Raw genomic sequence first — 20,047 nt, forward strand, 5'->3', positions numbered from 1 at the left:
CTCCCCATGTGTCAGTGCCAATGACCAGCAGGATGGAGGGAAGCCAGGCAGGGTTGGGCAAAAGAGACCTTAGGCCAGATCACCTAACGGCTAGGCAAGGAAGGACATGAAGAAGAAACCTGGGAAGGAGTTCCTGGAGTGTGTAGTAGACATTAGGGCTAGTTATCAATATTCCAGCTCTCCTCCTGCCAGGCACACGGCAGCACTGTACTTCCCTGTGCCCTAGAAGTCAAAGCGTGGCCACGTGGCTTGCTCCAGCCAATGATCCATGAGCAGAAGTAATCTGTGTCACTTTTGAGCAGAAGTCCTTAAGATCCAGGGCACAACTTGCTCTGTTCCCTTCCCACGCCACTGGAATTCATCTCCAGATGGCAAGGCTCTGTCAGCCAGGGTCTTCGGATGAGAATGACACGTGCTAAGCTGAGACAGGCATGCAGTGTGAGTAGGAATAAACCTTTGTTGGTTCAAGCCACTGAGATCTATAGGTTGTGACTGCATCATAATTCAGCCTGTTCTGATTGTTATAGGGTATCCAACATTTGATCAAGAATGGACTTTCGTATTCAAACTGGGAAAGATGAAAAATACTCTGATTTTTATATCTCTTCCCCCAAAGAATTGAGGACAAAACAGTAGTCACTTCCCCAAAGTGATACTCGTAGGCCCTCAAGCAGCTGAAACCAGCTCTCCCCTACTAACTGGACTTAGAGTAGGTCTCTCCCCTACTACCTGGACTTAGCCCATTGTGTCTAGAACAGGGATCACGGGCCAAATCTGACCTGCAATTTGTCTTGTAAATAAAGTTTTAGTGGACCATACCCATTCATTTATATATCGTTTGTGGCTGCTTTCGCGCTACAGTGGAAGAGCAGCTGTAACAGAGACTATGGTCTGCAAAGCCTGAAATATTTATTATCTGGCCCTTTGCAGAAAAAAAAATTCCCGACCCCTGGTCTAGAAGAAGTCAAATGAAAACGGATCCATGGAGTGTCTGGAAAAGAAATCCAACATGCATTGCCACTCGGAGTGAAGAGTACATACTCTTGGTAGCTACGTAGCCATGAGCGTACACAGATCAAGAGTTGGTACTGGCAGGATTTTAATGAGTGCTTCAGGCCTTTTTGGAGATAGAGAAGTAAAGGAAGCCCCGATACAAATGACTTCCAATAAGCACATCTTTATAGTTCTGTTGTTTAGTACGCCCTCTCCCCTAGCATTGGAGTGGGGACAGGATCAGAACAAAGGATATACACAGTATATGTCAGGATTAGTGAACCTGACAGTCCTCAGGATGACTCAGTGGAAAGTTGCTTAAGTGCTGGCTCGAAATGATTCACTGCCTAGAGATTCCATGGCAAGTGAGATGCTTAGGCTAAACTGGGCGGTACGGTTTGTCCACCTCCCTGAACTCAGCACAGGGCAAGCGGGCCGGCCCTAAGTGAGGGAGCAGGCTCTTGGAGGGGTTGATGAGGGTCTCAGCCCACTGGACGCAGCGTCTGCTGTGGCCACTGGCTGCCCTCTGGGGGTGGGGGTGTATATGGTGTGGCTGGAATGCTAGGAATTCTGGGCTGGCTTAGCAGGCACTCCAACTGGCTTGGTGTTCTACATGCTCCAAAGACTTTCTCCAGTGTCCTTGGCATCCAATGACTATACTTGGGCTTAAGATTTTTAGGGCTGGGCGGGTCCCTGGAAGCCTTCTGTCTCAGCACTGGATCGCTCCTTCTTTAGGTGGTACCAGCAAACGGGCTGGCCATTCCACTGCAGATGGGACGCAGGCCTCCTTGGCCTGGCTCTGGGCAGGGCTGCCTGGAGAAGCCAGCTGCTTAGCTAAAACTCAGCTTTAGGTGGCTGTGAACAGGTTTTGCTTCAGTTCAGCTATTGCTGAGTTACTGTTGGTGGCTCTGGGTTGGGGGTAAAGGCCTGGGCTGGGAAACAGGGAGAGAAGAAGGGAGATGAGCAGATACTTTGCTTGGACCTATGAGTTCAATTGTCTTCCTTTTCAGCAGTTGATTCTGAAGTTAGTTTGGAGGGGTGTTTTCTCGCCATTTCTAAGGTGACCAGTAAGATATGGGGCCCAAGTCCTACTTGTGGTACCTTTAGTTCTTAGGTGATTGTGTTTGGCCAGAGGAAAAGTGGAGAAGGGACGGAGTCATGCCCGATGTTCCTGGTTACCATGAAGTCTACAGAATTCAGAATGCAGATGGGGCCTGGAGTGCAAGAGCTACATCATTTTCATGAGTCTGCTAGGCAGCTTTGCAAGGTTCTCTGGTCTATACCCGAACACCTGCATAAGCCATGGCCACATCCGCAGAGCGGAGGCCCCCGTCTCCCTCGGCTGAGATAACGTGAGCTCTGGCTAACTCAAACACACTGACTGAGACAACGGGTCTTCTTGGAAAATATAACATAAAAGATAATACATAACAGGAAAGGCTTAGAGAATTAATTCATTCCCCAAACATCTGTCCAGAGCCTACACTGTGTCTTGGCACATGAGGAGATAAAGATACTTGGGTTCCAGATTATTTTCAGTTATCAGGGGATTCATCTCAGTTACAAGCAGTGAAGAGAGTGGAAAGGAAGTGGTTATTTGTTCTTTTGAAACTTCTCTGCAAGGGAGATGGCGCAGAAGCACAGTCCAGGAAGCAAGGAGACCTGGGTTCCAGTCTCCCCTGCTTATAATGAGCACTGTGGCTTCAGGTAAGTTATAGAGTCTTTCTCAGTCTCCCTGTTTGTCCAATGTGAGGGGAGGGGGCTGGACGAAAAAACCCTTCAAGATAGAATTTTCTGTGGTCATAGAGTACGATTCCTGCCCTCAAGAGGTTTAGTTGCAAGACACTGAACAGACAAATGGAAGGTACATACTTAAATTTAATGCAGCAGAAAAGTATGCAATAAATGGTCTAGAGTCATGCCATCTACTACAGAAGCCACTGGTCACATGTGTCTACTTACATTTAAACTCACTGACATTAAATAAAATTTAAAATGCAGTTCCTCAGTCATACCAGTCACATTTCAAGTGTCCAACAACCATATGTGCCAGTGGCTGCCATATTGGACAGTGCAGATGTAGAATATTTCCATCATTGCAGAAAGTCTTACTGAACAGCACTGGTATAGACAACATGCCCCAAGGACGTCCAGAGAACACAGAACTTCCCCTCCATGACTCCTAGGCCTCGGCTCATTGCGTCTGTTTAGCTATGAGAAACGCTGACCATCGCAGACAGTGGGACTCTGCTCTGGCCACCATGATTGCCCCACTCAGGGTGCTCCACTGACTGCTCCTTTGATCTTTCCCCAGGGCCTCTGGGAAAGCCAGAGCCTCCCAGCCCTCTCATGAAAACTTCCCTATTAAACAGAACTATGAATAATCTAGATAATCCAGCAATTCACGCATCTTTTAGAGCTCCCTGGGCTATGTGCCCAAGAGGTATGGTATGCAGAGTCTGACAGAGCCAGTGCGGTCGATCAGTGAAAGTCAGTATTGTACTTAGTAGTTGGGAGAAGCGAGCAAGGCCAGCACTGAGGAGAAAGTCCTTACATGCTCCCTCCACAGCACTACTAATAACATGAAAAAAATTATCCAATTTAATCCCAAAGACTGATTTCAAATCAAAACAAAGCAAATAAAGCAAAGCAAAACAAAAGGAACAGCGAGAGAGGCACAAGGGCTCCCCAGGGTTCCTCTAGCTTGTGCGATGGGTGTGGGTGTGAGTGAGTGAGTGTGGTGGAGTGTGCACATGAGGGTCACGGCGGTGTGAGGGGGGATGGTGGGGAGGGTAGGCAGGCTTGGAGGCTTCGGGGGTGAGGGCTAGGCGAACGTGCTCTGACTCAGAGGAGGACCCTCCCTCGCTTGCTGCTCTCAGCGGGGTGAGGAGAATTTCACTTGTGTCAAACAACCTCATGCCCAATTCCTCTGAAGGGGGGCGGGGAGGACAGTGTCTAACACAGAGAGTGTTAATGGCTGCTATTTTAACAATCTAAACTCACTGCCCCAGGGCGCCAGGAGAAACTAAACAGTCTTAACTGCAAAGGGTGCAATTTGAAAAAATCAAATAAATAGCTGAAGGCGCACTCACACTGAACTTGTGCCCAACTCGGTGTCAATCAACAAGTTTCCACTGCATGCTGGACAAGCCACCCCCTCTTCCAAAAAGAACACAGAAAACATTGCAAGTTCAGTTTGGGGGCAGCTGGACGATCTTATGTATCCTGTCCTTCCCAGTTTTTTTTCCCCCCCTTTTGCTCATTCCTTCTTCAGCTGAGACTTTCCTTCCCTCATCCAGCCCCTCCCAAGTTAATTTCTTTCTAATGCGTCTCCCTGGCTCTGGCCCTCAGTGCTATGCTGCTTCTAGTTTGTGTTCCTACACATGAGGACAGACCTGCCGGCCTGGGCCTCCAGGCAGGGCTGCCCCGTCTGCACAGCAACAGCCTCCCACCTGCCATGTGCCCCGAGTGGAGACCGAGAAAACGAATCCAAATGGACACCAAATTATGGCTCCATTTGCCAAAATTTACATTTTGATAAGGCACGTGCTGAAAAGTTCTATTGCTCTAGGCTTAGGATGTGGTCTAGGCACCTGTTTGAAACTAGCCAAACACGGCCACTAAGTCTTAGCGGAAAAGCCTCATCTCCATCTTGGCCAGTGTGTTCCTACTTCCCCAGACTGAACCCTGGCCCTGTATTCTAAGATGATGATGAGAGCTTGCATTTATGGAGGCCTTACTATGGGCTGGGCCCCATGCTAAGCGCCTTACATGTACTAATTCATCTAATCCTCACAACAGTCCCTTGAGGCGGGAACTACTTACCTACCCGCTGGCGCACACACACACAATCTCACCCACTCAGACACGCACCTCACACACGCGCACACTGGCACTGAGTGCGTGTCCACTCAAGGAAGCCTCTCTGCCGTCTCCTCAGGGCTCGGGTCTTCAAAGTCCCCTCCCCAAAGTCTCTCCACTGACATCTAGAATTCTATCGGTTGTGATTTCTTTTAGTTAAGCATTCACCGTATCTGTTGATAAAGAGTGAAGCCCCGCCCCCCGGAAGGGGTAACCCAGCCTCCTTCCCACCAGGTGACAGTGACAATGGGAGAGCTGAGTGGTTGGGAGAGAGGGGAGCATGTGAAGGACTGAGAGAGAGGAAAGGGGGTGCAAAAAGATGTCTGGGAGTACTAAACACAAATGTCTCCTCCTCCCAATGTCTGCAGTGGGCTGGGTGTATGTCAAACTCTAGGACATATGAGGTCCTTTAAGACTAGGCCTCCATCAACCTGACCTTTCCAGCCTCTTCCTTCCTGCACAGTCCATATTCACTCCAGTCATGCCCCCTCCACATGCCTTTGTGCATGCCCTCCCCTTCCCCCTTCTCCAGCTGGCAAAGCCCCATTCATCTCTCAGAACCCAGCTTGGATGTCAAATGTGGACTCCTCTCTTAGGAGCCTGGCTCCCGGCTCTTGTACAGGGTCTCTCTCTCCTGTCTCTGCCTGATGGGCCTTCATCCATACCTCTACTGGGGTACTCATCACATTATGTTGTAATGATTTCGTCATGCCTGTCTCCTCCACTAGATTGTGAGCTCCTTGAGGCAGGGACTCTGAAACCTCAGCACCATACGTGGGACCTGGCCCCAAGCTTGTACTCAGTGAAATGAATGAATGAATGAGTGAATGAATGAATGAGGAGACATGCACCATCAACTCTGGTTGGGAGGAGACTCCCTTTCCTGCGCTTCTCTGGGTGAGGCTACTATCCAGTGTTTCTCAATAGGGTCACCACTGGAATTTCGTCATTCCTAGTCACTTCTTCACTGCACTGTGTTCCTACTCACTGTGAAACATTTAGCATCCCTGGTTCTTGCCCACAAAATGCCAAGGACATTCCCCAATCACTGTGATGACCAAAACAGTTCCTCAACATTTCCAAAGCCACGAGGGTGGTAGGGTGATCCTCCCTGGTTGGGAAGCAGCACTACAGCAATGGTTTCTAGCCCTGATCCCCGTGGTCTGAGAGGCCCCCTGCGGTACAGTCATGCTGTGCTCCTGCACAAGGTGCTGGATGACAGGCTCCAGCCAGAATGTGAATTAGTAAGAAAGTGGGGAGTGAAGCAGCCCTGGTCTGCTAACAGGAATTATGGCAGCCTAATCAGCACACAACAGTACAAAGAATCCTGCTCAATGTTTTTACGACTGGGGGCAGCGGGAGGGGTCAGACCTAGCCAAAAAACTGAAAAACCCGTAAAACTTTCAAGGCAGCCCAGAGATTGTTACCTTGTCTCTGAGTGCACTCTCAGCATTGCCCCCATGTTTCTGGCAAGGCTCACTCTACTTTGAAAACATCAGCATTACTGGGTATCACCCTCACTCAGGGCACCTCTGAAAATCTAATTACAAAGAAACAGAAAAGAAAGGCAGAGGTGATGCCATTTATTTTATCCTTCTGCCTGACACTCATTAAACCTGTCACCTGTTTCCTTTAGACACCCCACAGCTTTCTTTTTTTTGCTTATTCTTTTTTTAGTTTTATTTTATAGCCATTTAAAAAATGAAGTATAGTTAATTTACAATGTTGTGCTAGTTTCAGGTGTACAGCAAAGCGATTCAGTTTATATATATATATTCTTTTTCAGGTTCTTTTCCCTGAGGCTGGAGACATATGGTCAGTGCCTGGGCACGCGGCTGCTGTCATTGGGCTCTACGGGAACAAGTACCGAGTTTCAGGCTTTGCCCGCATTCTCTCTTAGAGTTGCAATCTGGGGACTCAGGATTTAAGTTCTTTCTCTCCCCTGCTGTACACTGCCTTGCATATATATACCTCTTTATACTTTTCAAAGCAATTTCACACATCCACTTGGTTTTCACTGTCAATGCAAACCTTCAGAGAAGGTAGGAATTATCACTCGCATTTTGCAAGTTGAGAAAACAGGCACAAAGACGCTAGCCGGCTCTGTGAAAGTCCCACACTGAATTAGGGGGAGAGCAGGGTTAGACCCCATCTCTTCACTGGCTGTGTGCCTTCCTGCCTCCCCCACCTTGATAGCACGGTACAGCCTCACCTGGGGGGAGGGAAAGCCGTACCCATACAACCGGAGCTCTCTCTCCATCCCAAATGTGGTCCTGATTCTGGAAGCCAAATGGGCCCTCTAGTCAGTGATATAGACCTGAAGCCAGATGGCCTCATCCAGATGCCAACACACTGGTGCACTGTGCAGCTTGGAAGTCAAAGCCCCAAATGCCTTCTCCCTAGTTCCAAGGGCATACCTGAAGGACAGAGAGCACACCCTTCTCCAGACTTTGGTATCGCTCTGCTCTGTGCAAAAACAAGCAGACAAAACCCAGACCAAACCAAACCACACAACAAGAAGACCAAAATAATATAGACAAGTGAACAAAAATAGTAGTCCCCAAACGGCCATATGCACATACACAATCTTCTGCTCGATTGTAACATTTAAAGGTCTTCTGGTCACCTTTTGCCTCCAATCATAACCCCCAAAACAAATGAAAATGTAGTGCCATTTAAAAATATGTTATGCTGGGAAATACAACGGACACACCTAAAACAAATGTACAGTTGAATCGAGGATTATAAAGCCAACACCCTCGTAACTACCACACAGGTCAAGAAGGCTCCATCCCTCCCCACTGGAGGTAACCACCATCCTGACTTTTGGGACAATCACTGCCTTGCTTTTCATTAGAGTTTTATTACATTTATGCACCTCCCTCAACAATATAGTTTAGTTCTGCCTGTTTGGAACCTCACGTTAATTGAATCTCATTACATGCATTTGTGCATGTCAGTGCATCTGGCTCTTACTCAGCGTTAAGCCTGCGGTATAATCTACTGACTTTCAAGAGACTTCTGCTCCCCTTATTTAAGCCTGGAAATCGATTTCTTCCTTGTGCCTAACTTTTTATGCTGAAGCTCATTTTTGCCCACTCTCCCCATTTGGAGATGGAAGGAGAAAGCTGATTAGCATCCTCTAAGACCCATTTATCTTTCCGACGTTTGTTGAAGTCCCTTTAGTCTTTCTTTCACCAGGCTCAGTAATCACACTTTTCCTTCAACATTGCCTCATAGGTTTGATACTCTAATCCTTTAATAACCTTTCTAATAAAACCATACTGAATAGCTCCAGACATGATTGCCCTCAGAAAGCAATCTCAGAGGAGGCCCTTTCGGAGATGTACTTCTCCAGGTAAAGGGAAACAGGGATACAGTTCTACCCCTATGGGTTTCTCCAAAAGATAACAAAAGCTGCCAGTAATCAGCTCCTAATACATGATGCTCTCTGAAGTTCCCTGGGAAACATTAATAATGAATACGTCTGTCTTTCAAAACCCAGCATTTCACACAGTCATTACTGGCAGTTACTGCTTGTCAGACCTGTCACTGTCAAAGACAATGCGGTCTCTGCAGTCTTCCTCATCCTCTGAAAACTATGCTCAGAAAACCAACATTTGCTAGATTCTTCTAAGACCCCTTGGTTATCTCCTGACTTTGCTTTCTCATCTCTACCACCAGCCTCTTCTCAAATTTCTTTTCCATTCTTGTCCCCATGTAAAAAAGAGACATGCTACAACATGGATGAACCTGGAAGACATTCTGCCGAGTGAAATGAGCCAGGCACAAAAGGAAATACACTGTATGATTCCATTTATATGAGGTTCCTAGAGGAGTCAAATTCACAGAGACACAAAGTAGAATGGTGGTGGCCAGGAGCTGGGGGAGGGGGAAATGGGGAGTGGTTTATAAGAACGGAGTTTCAGTTTGGGAAGATGAAAAAATTCCCGAGATGGATGGTGGTGATGGCTGTCCAACAATGTATGTGTATTTAATGCCACAGAACTGTACGGTTGAAAGTGATTAAAATGGGAAATTTTGTTATATACACTTTGTTACCATAAAATTTTTTAAAAATAAAGAAGAGATTTTTTAAAAAGACGGAAGGAAGAGAGGGAGGGAAGAGGGAGGAAGGGAAATAGAGAAAGAAAGCGAGGGAAAAAGCAAGCCACATTTCCCTGCCCGTCTTGTTCCCTAACCCTAACCCCCATTTCTCTCCTATTAAAATAGTAAAGGAATACCGCCTATAAAAGGTAGGGTGGTGAGCGTGGGCTCTGGTTTGGCCTTAGATCCCTGAAGGCAGGATCTTGTGAATGTGAAGAATTTGCTAAAGGAAAGAAAATCGAGCTTCCAGGGACACTCACCTTATCTCTCTGTTTTAAAAGTAACCTCTACTCCCAAGTTTGAGGTCTTTCTTTTTCTCCCCAATTAAAAAAAAATCCAACCAACCTTCTTCCTCCCCCTCCTGCAGACAACTTTGATTTATCCCTTTCTTTAAAGATACAGTACATATACATCATAGACTCTCTCCAATTGAGGGAGTATAGCCCTAAAAAAAACAGAAAAAAAAACCCTGTTTCAGCAGTCACATATCTATTGCTGGACCACTTCCCACTCTCTGGGTCTTAACGTGTATGTGGCGAAGACAAAAGACAACACACCACGATATCTCTAAAATAGACTACTTTATGGCCAAAAAAATGGAGTTCTGTGAGGAGGTAGGTTTTGGAACAGATTTTAATAACTGTCACCCCCAATCTACCAGTTTCTAAAATCACTTTTAGGGAATAGCTGACGGTGTAAAAAATCTAGATACAAAAATCAGAGGAAAATCAGCCTAATAAAGACTGCTATTTATCTTAGAGGCTGCAAATAATCTGGTAAATCTTTTGGGCTATAGTTATTTTGCATCCAAAACCCTGAAGTGAAACCCTTTGGCTCTAGACAACAGATAGCAAGGAGATTTGGTTACTTCTGAAACATATCGGTTTTAAGTTAAGAACCCCAAAGTGAAAAACTTGAGAGAGTTAGCAACTCATCCTAGAAACCACTGTGTCTTCTGCCACGAATACAGAACTTATCCTTGATGTTACAGCGAGGCTCCTCCTTCACCCCTACCCACCCCCCCGCCCCTGCCCCTGCATAACTCTTCCAGGTACCCAGGTTAGTGGCCTCAGGATCTTCCCCCACTCACCCCCCATTCACTACCATCAGATTCTGCTTTCTAGATCCTGTGTGCTAGTTAAATTAAAAATGATTAATAAGAGTTATCACCTCCAAAGATAGATGAATTCATCAAGAATCAAAGTCTGAATTCAAAAGATGAAGCTGTAAGATTTTAATAGCATTTCAGGTATCAGGCAACTTGGCCGGGAAGTAGGGTGGGGTGGGAGAAGGGGAGCCTGACACAATGCTGGCTGGACAGGTCACGGGAAACTAAGGTAATCATCTCCTGCTCTGCTTACTCAGAAAGCAGGCCCTGGTTTCTGGATCAGCCCTGCAACCAGGAAGAAAGCTCACTAAAGGACATTTTGCTAATCCTTCCCTTAAAATACCCTAGATGTGACTCTTATTTCAAACTAAGTTGAAAACAGACTAAGCTGAAAACACTGATTTTATTTCAAACTATGTTGATTGCTTTTCCCTTTGAGAGTTTCATTTGTTTATCAACAGAAATTCCTGGGCTAATTCCGAGAAATGCCATTCATTTCTCGCCAACAACAAGTCACAGACAATGGGTGGGGTAGAGGGGTGAGCTCCCCACGGAGGGTCCTTCTTTCTGGACCTGACAGCCAGGGGCTCTGAATGTGGACGATGGCAGAAGAGAAAGGCTCTGGGTGGGAGCTCTGGGAAAGCAGGGAGACCAGCCAGAGGGAACAGTGAGTACATGTTACTGCAGGGTTGGTCCTGGAGGAACGTCACACAGGCAAAGTATGTTTCTGGGGGTGCCTGTGCTCCCCATTATCAGAGAAACAATGTTGTCAAGTTGCCCCCGGCTCTCTGCAGATGCACAGGGCCTTGCCCGGGATCTTGCCCAGGACTGCTCTACGCAGGCAATGCTCTCACCTCAAGATCTCCCCTGGGCCCTGTTACCATAGTGCCGTCCCCCATCCAAGTGCAACAGAATTACTTGAGGTGCTTGTTTAAAATGCAGAATACCCACTACAGCCCAACGGAATCAGAATTTTTAGTGTAGGGCCCGGCAGTCTGCATTTTATTAAATCCCTTTAAGCACACTAAAGTTTAAGCAACATTCATTTAGGGTCTTGTTCTAAAACGGTTGCTGCTCTAATGAACTTCTCCAGACTAAGATACTGTATTTACCAATAGCTTATTGCTGTAATATAAACAACTTTTAGAAATTGAATGGCATAACCCAAGACTTCCTAAAACATATACTAAAGAACACTAATCCTGCTAATAAGTACTCTACAAAAACCAGGTCCCATGGCTGAATAAGTTTGGAAAATACTTCATCCCATACACGCACTTATAGAGTCATAGTGCATATTAACATACTAAAGGCTTTGCGAAGTCCTGCATTAAAAGAAACCTGTCTAACTTTCTCTAATCCAGAAACCCTCAAGTTTATTTGACCATATAAATGTTTTCTCTAGTTAACCCTATTAATTGTCCCATAAAATTGTGTTCCTTGCAGCAGACTTTGGGAAACAATGTCTTAACCAAGAAGAATGATTGTAATGGTGGAGGTTTCTTAAATATAGCAAGCACGGGGGAGATTTATTTGGGACAAATGGGGCTTTTCAGTATCCCTCAATGATGTGCCACCTTCTTCATCCTTACATGGGGCCAGCTTTGATTAACGTCCATTGAAAGAGTTCTGCTCTACCATGACAGAAAGCCATAGTTTTCCTAAATGTCTTGTTCTTGTATGGCATACGGGCTTCTAGAATGCTAACAGGAAATCACATTCTTTTTAAAAAAGGAACTAAATCCCCAGGGTTTACCAGAGACAAAAATCACCTCACCTGGCAGAAGGCAAGTGGGATGCCACTTTCCTGGAGAAGTTTTAACCCTTTATACTCTGCAGCGTTCAAAGACCAAGTGTATGAGGAAAACAATGGAAATAAACCATGGAAGACAGTGAAAGAGGTCTAAGAGGTAAGACGGCAGTCAGTATAGACATGGAGGATCTACTCATCAACGGTGAACATCTCTGTGGCCACCTCTCAATAATCAGTATAAGAATGCTAACAGTGATAATAATAATAATAAAGTAAAACCTCTGCTATCCAGAGACCGACATTCCAGAATCCTCAGGCTTCTGGATAGCTCTAGACCCAGAAAGAGGTTTTATTAATATACCAATCTTTTGGGAATTCCCTGGCAGTCCCGTGGTTAGGACTCTGCCCTCTCACTGCCAAGGGTCTGGGTTCAATCCCTGGTCGGGGAACTAAGATCACTCAAACCATGTGGCACAGCCAACGAAAATAAATAAATAAATACTAATCTTCTGCAGGCAAAGAAATGACCCTTGATCAATCACCTTGTATACTATGGCTTTTGTAGTTCCCTTACAAAAAAGGGAAGAGAATATGCTAATTAGCTGTTACTATGTAAAAGGAATTGATCTTTTTCAATCAAACCCAGGAGGCAAGTGAATACAGAATTCAGAAAAGAGCAAAAGGAACAAGCAGAGCACAGTGGCGATTAGACATGGATGATGGCAACAGCAGTAGAATTTCCATATGACTCAGAAGTTCCACTCCTAGGTATATACCCAAAATAATCGAAAACATATGCCCCACGAAAACTTGTACATGAATGTTCATAGCACTATTCACAATAGCCAGAAGGTGGAAACAACTCAAATGCCCATCAACTGATGGATAAACAAAATGTGGTATATCCATACAATGAAATAGTATTCAATCATAAAAAGGAATAAATTACTAATACGTGCTACAACGTGGATAAATCTTAAAAACATTATGTTAAGTGAAAGAAGCCAGATGCAAAAGACCACATATTTTATGGTTTCATTTATGTGAAATGTCCAGAATAGTAAAATCCATAGAAACAGAAAGCAAAGTAGTGGTTGCCGGGGGGCTGGAGCAGGACAGGTAATGGGGAATGACTGTGTAATGGGCACAGCGTTTCGTTTTGGGGTGGTAAAAAAAATTTCAGGAACTAGGCTAGTGGTGATGATTGCAGCCATATTGTGAATGTTCTTAATGCCACTGAATTGTACACTTTAAAATCGTAAGTTTTATGTTATGTGTACTTTACCACAACTAAAAATAGATAAATCTCCCCCTTGAACTTTTGCCCTTAAAAAAACAAACAACTGGAGGGAGCAAAAAAGGCCTGTCTACCTGATTCCTAAAACACTGGAAGTCACAGACATGGAGACAGACATAGTCCTAAAACTAGACTCCCTTTTTATATAAATGTACCGGAACACAATGTGCAGACAGGCCAGCGATTACAGACCAAAAAACAGATTCAGAGTGGCTGAGTGACTTGCAGCCCTCACTCTAAACTGTCCAAGGCCAAATGCCATATAGCTACCTCCTATCTTATGTAGTCTGTTTCTGATATAGTATAGATTTGTGTAATCCAAACTTGTTCATATGTGAGTGGTAGATAAGAGAAAGATGTTGGTATAAAACAGAAATTGCATTGGTTCATACATAATTTTCCTTAGCAAATTCATATTTTGTACCATCAAGTGACAGCAACTGAATGCCAAGTACACTAGCACAACTGAAATCAGCGAACCATGAAGGAACACAGTACTCTATCCTATTCCTGTTCACCTCACATTCTCCCTCTCGGCTCAGTTTGGCCGTATGCTCCGTCTTCTAAATGCTTATCACATGATTCTTTCTGATCCTGTGCATTTTTCTCTTGTCTCTATCACTCAGCGGCCTCAACCTTTCCTTATACCCCCTTCCTTCAAGCTAAAGTCACCATTTTAAAGGATGAAGTTTCTACTGACTGTAACATTCTTTATTAGAAATCTAAGGTGACTTTTTAAACCACACCAGTATTTTACTAGTACAGTTGTTTTATTAGTACTCTAGTTACAAAGTTGCATAAGTTTAGAGTTGTTTGCTCCAAACCTGTTTTTTCCTTAAGCTTGTTATTTTTCAGTGTACAGTTTTGCAGAATGGGAGGATTTTCAGAAAAGCACATATCGCATTATAGCAGAAATGCCTGTATTCACTAGCTAGCTCACTACCCAACTCCTGTTGAGAGAGAAATGGCATAGGGCTTCCAGCATCTCCTTATGGGAGCACACAGACTATAGTGCATCTGTGGAAAGGTTATTTTCTTACCCTGCCTGAAATGTGAAAGACTGGGGTGAGGAGTGCCTCTCTTGGCAAAACCACACTGTCACTCTCTCTATTAAAACCATATCATAGAACTAAACCTCTTCATACCTAGCTGAAAAGGAAACACTGGATTAGGTCTCTGGTAAGAGATCAAATCAGATATTTTGGCAAATTTATAACAGCTCTTTAATGACCTGGGAATGTTGGAATACCTCTAAGGGAACCCAAGTTTATTCATTCTGAATAGCAAATTCTTAATGGAATGGCCATTTCAGAAAACTGTTAGTGGGGCTTCCCTGGTGGCACAGTGGGTAAGAATCTGCCTGCTGATGCAGGGGACACAGGTTCAATCCCTGGTCCGGGAAGATCCCACGTGCCACGGAGCAACTAAGCCCGTGCGCCACAACTACTGAGCCTGTGCTCTAAAGCCCACGTGCCACAACTACTGAGCCCGTGAGCCACAACTACTGAAGCCCACGGCCTACAGCCCATGCTCTGCAACAAGAGAAGCCACCACGATGAAAAGCCCGCGTACTGCAATGAAGAGTAGCCCCCCCGCTCACCGCAGCTAGAGAAAGCCCGCATGCAGCAACGAAGACCCAACGCAGGCAAAAATAAATAAAATAAGAATAAAAATAAATTTAAAAAAAAGAAAGAAAACTGTTAGATAATATCGTGATTTAGGCTCCTGGTCACTATAAAAGTCGTCTTTTGGTGATAAAAATTATACATAAAGAACAGAAGGAAGCAAGTCATATTCTTTCTCTCCCCCTTGCCCCTTTACCATTCAACTCCCCCAAAAGAGAAGATATGGAATTCCATTCCTATAAATCTTTCATCAGGGACAACAGAGAGTCCTGCTTAGAGACTGGGATGAATTTAATGACCTTTCTCACTCCTGTGCAGTCTTGACTTTTTCATTCTGAATGTTCTACCGTCTGCGTAGCACCAGCCTCTGGACCCAGTAGAGCCCTGTGGTATGTGACCAAGACTTGATCTCTGCCATGGAGGCCTGGGGAAGTGCTGGAGAAAAAGTTTTCACTTGCTCTTCATGGGAATCGGTATCGATTTCTCTCTGGTAATTCTGGAAAAGCAGTGTGCATACTCTGATTTCCACGTGTCAGCAGGAGCTACAGGAGACAACCTCAAATGCAGGTGAGAACCTTGGAAATTTCAGGGGGTAAGAAGTTTAGAAAGCTAGAGCCCTGGGACACACAGAAACAGATAGGGGGTGAAGTCTCCTCTGTTCTCTCCAATGGAAGATGGGCTCTAAGCATGGTAGGTAGACCCTTCCCACAAAGTCCATCACTACCCAGTAAACACTCCCTGAAGTTGCTACTGCTGTAGGATAGTATGTAAAACCTTGCATATATGCCTTCCTTGTTTGTTTTCCCTTTTTGATATAGAACTTGTTCATCAGCTTGGCTTTAAACATTCTATTTTTCAGTGAAGACGGTTTCATCACAGTGCCTTCCATTGGCTTAAGACAGAACAGTAGAGCCCCTTCCTTTGACCAAACATTCCTGTGGCCCTGAAGGCATGAGTTTCCTCATGTCTAATAATCATTGGGGTGGAAGGAATACAGAGGACTCATCACATCCATTGCCCTGTCTCAAAGCAAAACTGTGCCAACTCTCTCAAATGGGTGGGTAGCTTTTTATTTCCAGAAATATGTAGTAAAGAGACTAAAATCCTCCTTAGTCATTTATTCTAGGATTTAACAACCACTGTGTCCCAAAGTTCTTTCTTTTATCAAACTCCATTCTTCTCTGCTATGGTTTAAACCTGTTTATTCTTGTTTTATCTTCAACAGAAAAAAAAATAGCTGGTTTGCATTCCAGTTCCATATGGCATAGAGGGCACATGAGAAAACGCCCTGCTATTTTCTGAACAAAGAAGAGTGAGAGACGAAATATAAAAGTAAACATAAAAAAATAAATAAAACTGCAAAATCATCCTCAGAAACAAAAGTAAACTCTCTATGAAATAAAACACAGGCAAAAGTACAGCAATAAATGGCGGCCAAAGTGATATGGTCCACTGGCAGCTGGGACCAGATATAGACAGTTATATCCAGACAGCTGAGTAAGAACTATGGCCTATAAATGGCTTCCTATGTAAAGCGGGGGACTAGAGTCACACTCCTCACATGTAAACAGGGGCTGACATAGCTCTGCCCACCCAAGGTGGTTCCCTCACATGGACAGATTGCCCAAGATGGGCAGCTGCAGCTGAGGTCCCAATCCAAGGTCATTATCAGGGACTAGCCCTGCATAAGAAGACAGAGGTAGAAATAGACCATCTAGATATGAGGAAGCCCAAGGTGGGACACGAACTTATGACCTACAAGGCCTGAAACAATGCTACCACAAGAAAGGAAGGACTTATGCAAGACAAAAACCCCACGGATGATGAGTTTTTAAACAAAAATTTTAGAAAACAAGCGGAAATCTGGAACTAAGAAAAGCTATGAAGAAACCCAATGAAAGTGAGAATTCACAGCTGAAAAAAAATGGATATTTGAACAATCAGAAATGGACTTTAAATAAATATTTAAATACCTTAAAGAAACAAATAAGAGAATAAGACCCCAAGAAACAATAACAGGGGTTTATAAAATGGCAATTTGTAGATTTTTATATATCAATAATTCAAAATACAGTTATTGGGGAAAATACAGTTATTAAAAATAAAACAACAAATAAAACCCAACAGAGAGTCTATATAGTAAGCATGAAAAAGCTGGAGAAAGAATTCATGAATTGGAGGACAGAGTTGAAGTAATATATCATTATAGGGAGTATTCCAATATATCATTATGGGGAAAAATAAAGGAGACATTAAGAGACTCAGTGTAAATTAAATGAGCTGCAATGACATATACCAAAGACAAGATTAAGAATGAACAAAAAGAGAGAAAGAGAGGTAATTTTCACAAAAATAATGACTTAAAATTGAAGAGACATTTGAGTCCTTTGGCTGAAAAAAAATCATGTGCTGAGCAGGCTAAATAAAAACAAATCATACATCAAAACACCTCATTGTGTGCATCAAAGAAAACAGAATATCTTAAAAGCTAGAAGAAGAAGAAGACGGATTACCTATGAAAGAACTATAATCAAAGAGCAGACTTCTTATCCACAAACAAAGGAAGTCAAGAAACCATTTATTAATATCTTCAAAGTGCTGAGGGAAAATAAACGTGCACCTATAATTTTATACCCAGCCAAATTATCATTCAAAAATGAGGGCAAGGGACTTCCCTGGCAGTCCAGTGGTTAAGACTCTGCACTCCCAACAGGGGGCCCAGGTTCAATCCCTGATCGGGGAACTAGATCCCACATGCATGGCACAACTAAGAGTTCACATGCCACAACTAAGAAGTCTGCATGCCACAACTAAAAAAAAAGATCCTGCCTGCTGCAACTAAAGATCCCGTGTGCCGCAACTAAGACCCAGCACAGCCTAAATAAATAAATAAATATTTTTAAAACATGAGGGCAAAATAAAAACATTTTTGCATATAAGGATTAGGGAACTTCAGTATCACTACCCACAGAAAGAACTGTTAAAGGTTACAGTTAACACGAAAAATGAACTCACAAGGAAGTGACCTGCAAGAACAAGAAGGCAAAGGAAATGAACAGCTGGTTTCTATACTCCATAAAATGGGCTTTTAAAGTCTTAAAGATAATGGTGTTTCTTTCCATTTTATCTTTTCTGGGACTTATGACCTCAATTCTTTTAATACTCTCTTTTTCTCTCAAAAGAACTGCTAGCTTATACTTTCCGTTTTTCTCAGTAATTGCTTCCTGTTATGCAGCTGGGGTAGATGACAGCCATCTTCCACTCTGTGCGCTTCCACCCTATGCTCTGTGTCTGGGCCCTGCCCCAACCTCCTTCCTAGGAAAGAACAATTTCTGCACAGCCATTTAGATCAATTCCTATGACATTAGACCACTTTTAGAGACTTCTGGGATAAGCAGCTTTTATAAGGCTATTTGACAGGCAACCTGCCAGATGAAAAAAAAAGAAAGAATCCTCCCATACTACACCCTTGTAATCCAGTTTAAATAGAAGAAGCAAATAAACACAGACAAGAATGGTACACTTCATTTAGGGATTTATTTTATTTCAAAGAACAACGTTTAGGTTGATGATATGCCAAGTCAGTCTCTCATATCTTGAAGCATATACTATGGTCACCAATACTCAGAATGATAAACCTGTGACATGGCATGATCTTTTGCCATCTGGGAAAGAATCCCAAAGAATCAGAGTGTATTTACCAATGTAAGAAAGTATAAGTTATAAAGGTGGTGACCAAAAGGGCTTGGGGGTTTCTTCTCTATTCAACAAAATCTCCATTCCTGTAACAGTTCAGTTAACCGAGTTGTCACTGAACCTCATTCCTAGCCTCATTCCTACCATTTTTGCCCTGACACTTTTGGTTTCTCTAGTGGTTCTTCATGTTTTTAGGGTCATGAATACCCCTTTAGGAATACCAATAAAGCTGTGGATCTCCTCTAAAGGAATTTACACACATACATTGTCACACCAAAAACTGCAAACAATTTGAAAAGGTTTGCTAACCCCCCCCAAAGTCCACCCATGGACCCCAACTCTGTCCTCAAGGGAAACAGAATCAACTCACAGGACTACAAAGCTTCTACTACCTAGATGGCAAGATGATCACTTAACCTAGGACTGCTGTCAGGCCCATGGGCATTCTCTGAATCATTCTGTGCTTGCATGCCTCTGGTGTGGGAGTCAAGCCCCAGACGTGAACAAAGTATCACTGAGACAGCCCCTGCCTCAAACACCCTAGCCACAAACCATGAAGGTAGACGTCCTAATAGCCTTGGGGAAAAGTCTCTGCCTGCCTTCCCCTTAGCCTTGCTCTGAACAATGTATACATACTAACTGTACAGTCTGGAGCAGGCAGGCAGCTTTATACTGTCATAAACCCCACTGGTTCAGCTCCTTTGATTTTTTGAATAGCCCCTCATCATTTAGAAGCTATGCTCAAATGCAATTCCAGCACTAGTTGTGTAGGACACGTGCCTCCATGCTACAACTCCCCTGGTGTCTGCTGCCCATGGCAGGAAGAAGAGGCTGGTTATGGAAGAAAAATCTCTGGGCCACAATTCCCTTCCCCCAGTTGACATCCACCTTCAAATGATTAAAAGCCTAATGAAAATCTGTTACTGGGTACCCAATAACTTATTAGAGCCTTGAAGAGCCCACTTGGGCTATAAACAGTATTTGGAGGCGGGTGCACGCGCTGCCTGAAAGTGTCCTATTGTTATTCCTGTCTGGAAGTTTCCCCTTCTGAAGAATTAGCGGAAAGGGGTGGGTTGGTGGAAGAGGGAGGCCAGGAAAGAAAGAGGCGAACTGGTTTACCTGGGCAGCGCGGGCAGCAAAGATGAGGAATATGCACGGGAGAGAGGCAATGAAGGCTTGGACATCTGACTCGGCTGCAAAGCACATTGCCGTTCTGAAAGAGAGAGGCAACAACAACAACAAGATAAATGTTTTTCAAGGTCACTGGGATCATGCCAGTTTGGGAAACAGTCATGCAGGGACTCACCCAGATGGTGAATAACACAGTCCTGAGAAACTGAATGAAATCAGCATTTTCTTTCCTTTTCTCATCACTAGCGCCTCCGCTGGGTTGGTTGATAGGTTACTGGCATATTTTTCTAAGGATCACTACTGCCCCAGTTTTCAAAGCCTCCCACAATTACTGGGAGGCCTCTTCTGACTTGGCCCTGTGACGTTTCTACCACTCCCCAGTTCTTCACGTCTTTTCCAAGAGCCTAGTGTGATTTCATAATCACCTGTCCAATGTCATGGAAGGAAGGGATTAATGAGCAATGGGTCCCCTGAGC

The 20,047-nt window shown here is 44.1% G+C and overlaps 1 protein-coding gene across 8 annotated transcripts in view; it reads right to left on the bottom strand.

The window, feature by feature from the left end:
- Positions 1-20,047, bottom strand: part of CHRDL1 (chordin like 1) — a gene marked incomplete at both ends in the record, with an annotated part of 112,630 nt that overhangs the window by 64,049 nt on the left and 28,534 nt on the right. For all 8 annotated transcript variants that reach the window (XM_082864137.1, XM_082864144.1, XM_082864140.1 and 5 more), the window contains one exon: positions 19,560-19,653. In XM_082864137.1, the coding sequence (XP_082720263.1) occupies positions 19,560-19,653 (94 nt within the window). The remainder of the gene's footprint in view (positions 1-19,559; positions 19,654-20,047) is intronic.

The sequence above is a fragment of the Leucopleurus acutus genome (assembly GCF_964270905.1).
Source record: "Leucopleurus acutus genome assembly, chromosome: X".
In the NCBI taxonomy this organism is placed as follows: Eukaryota; Metazoa; Chordata; class Mammalia; order Artiodactyla; family Delphinidae; genus Leucopleurus; species Leucopleurus acutus.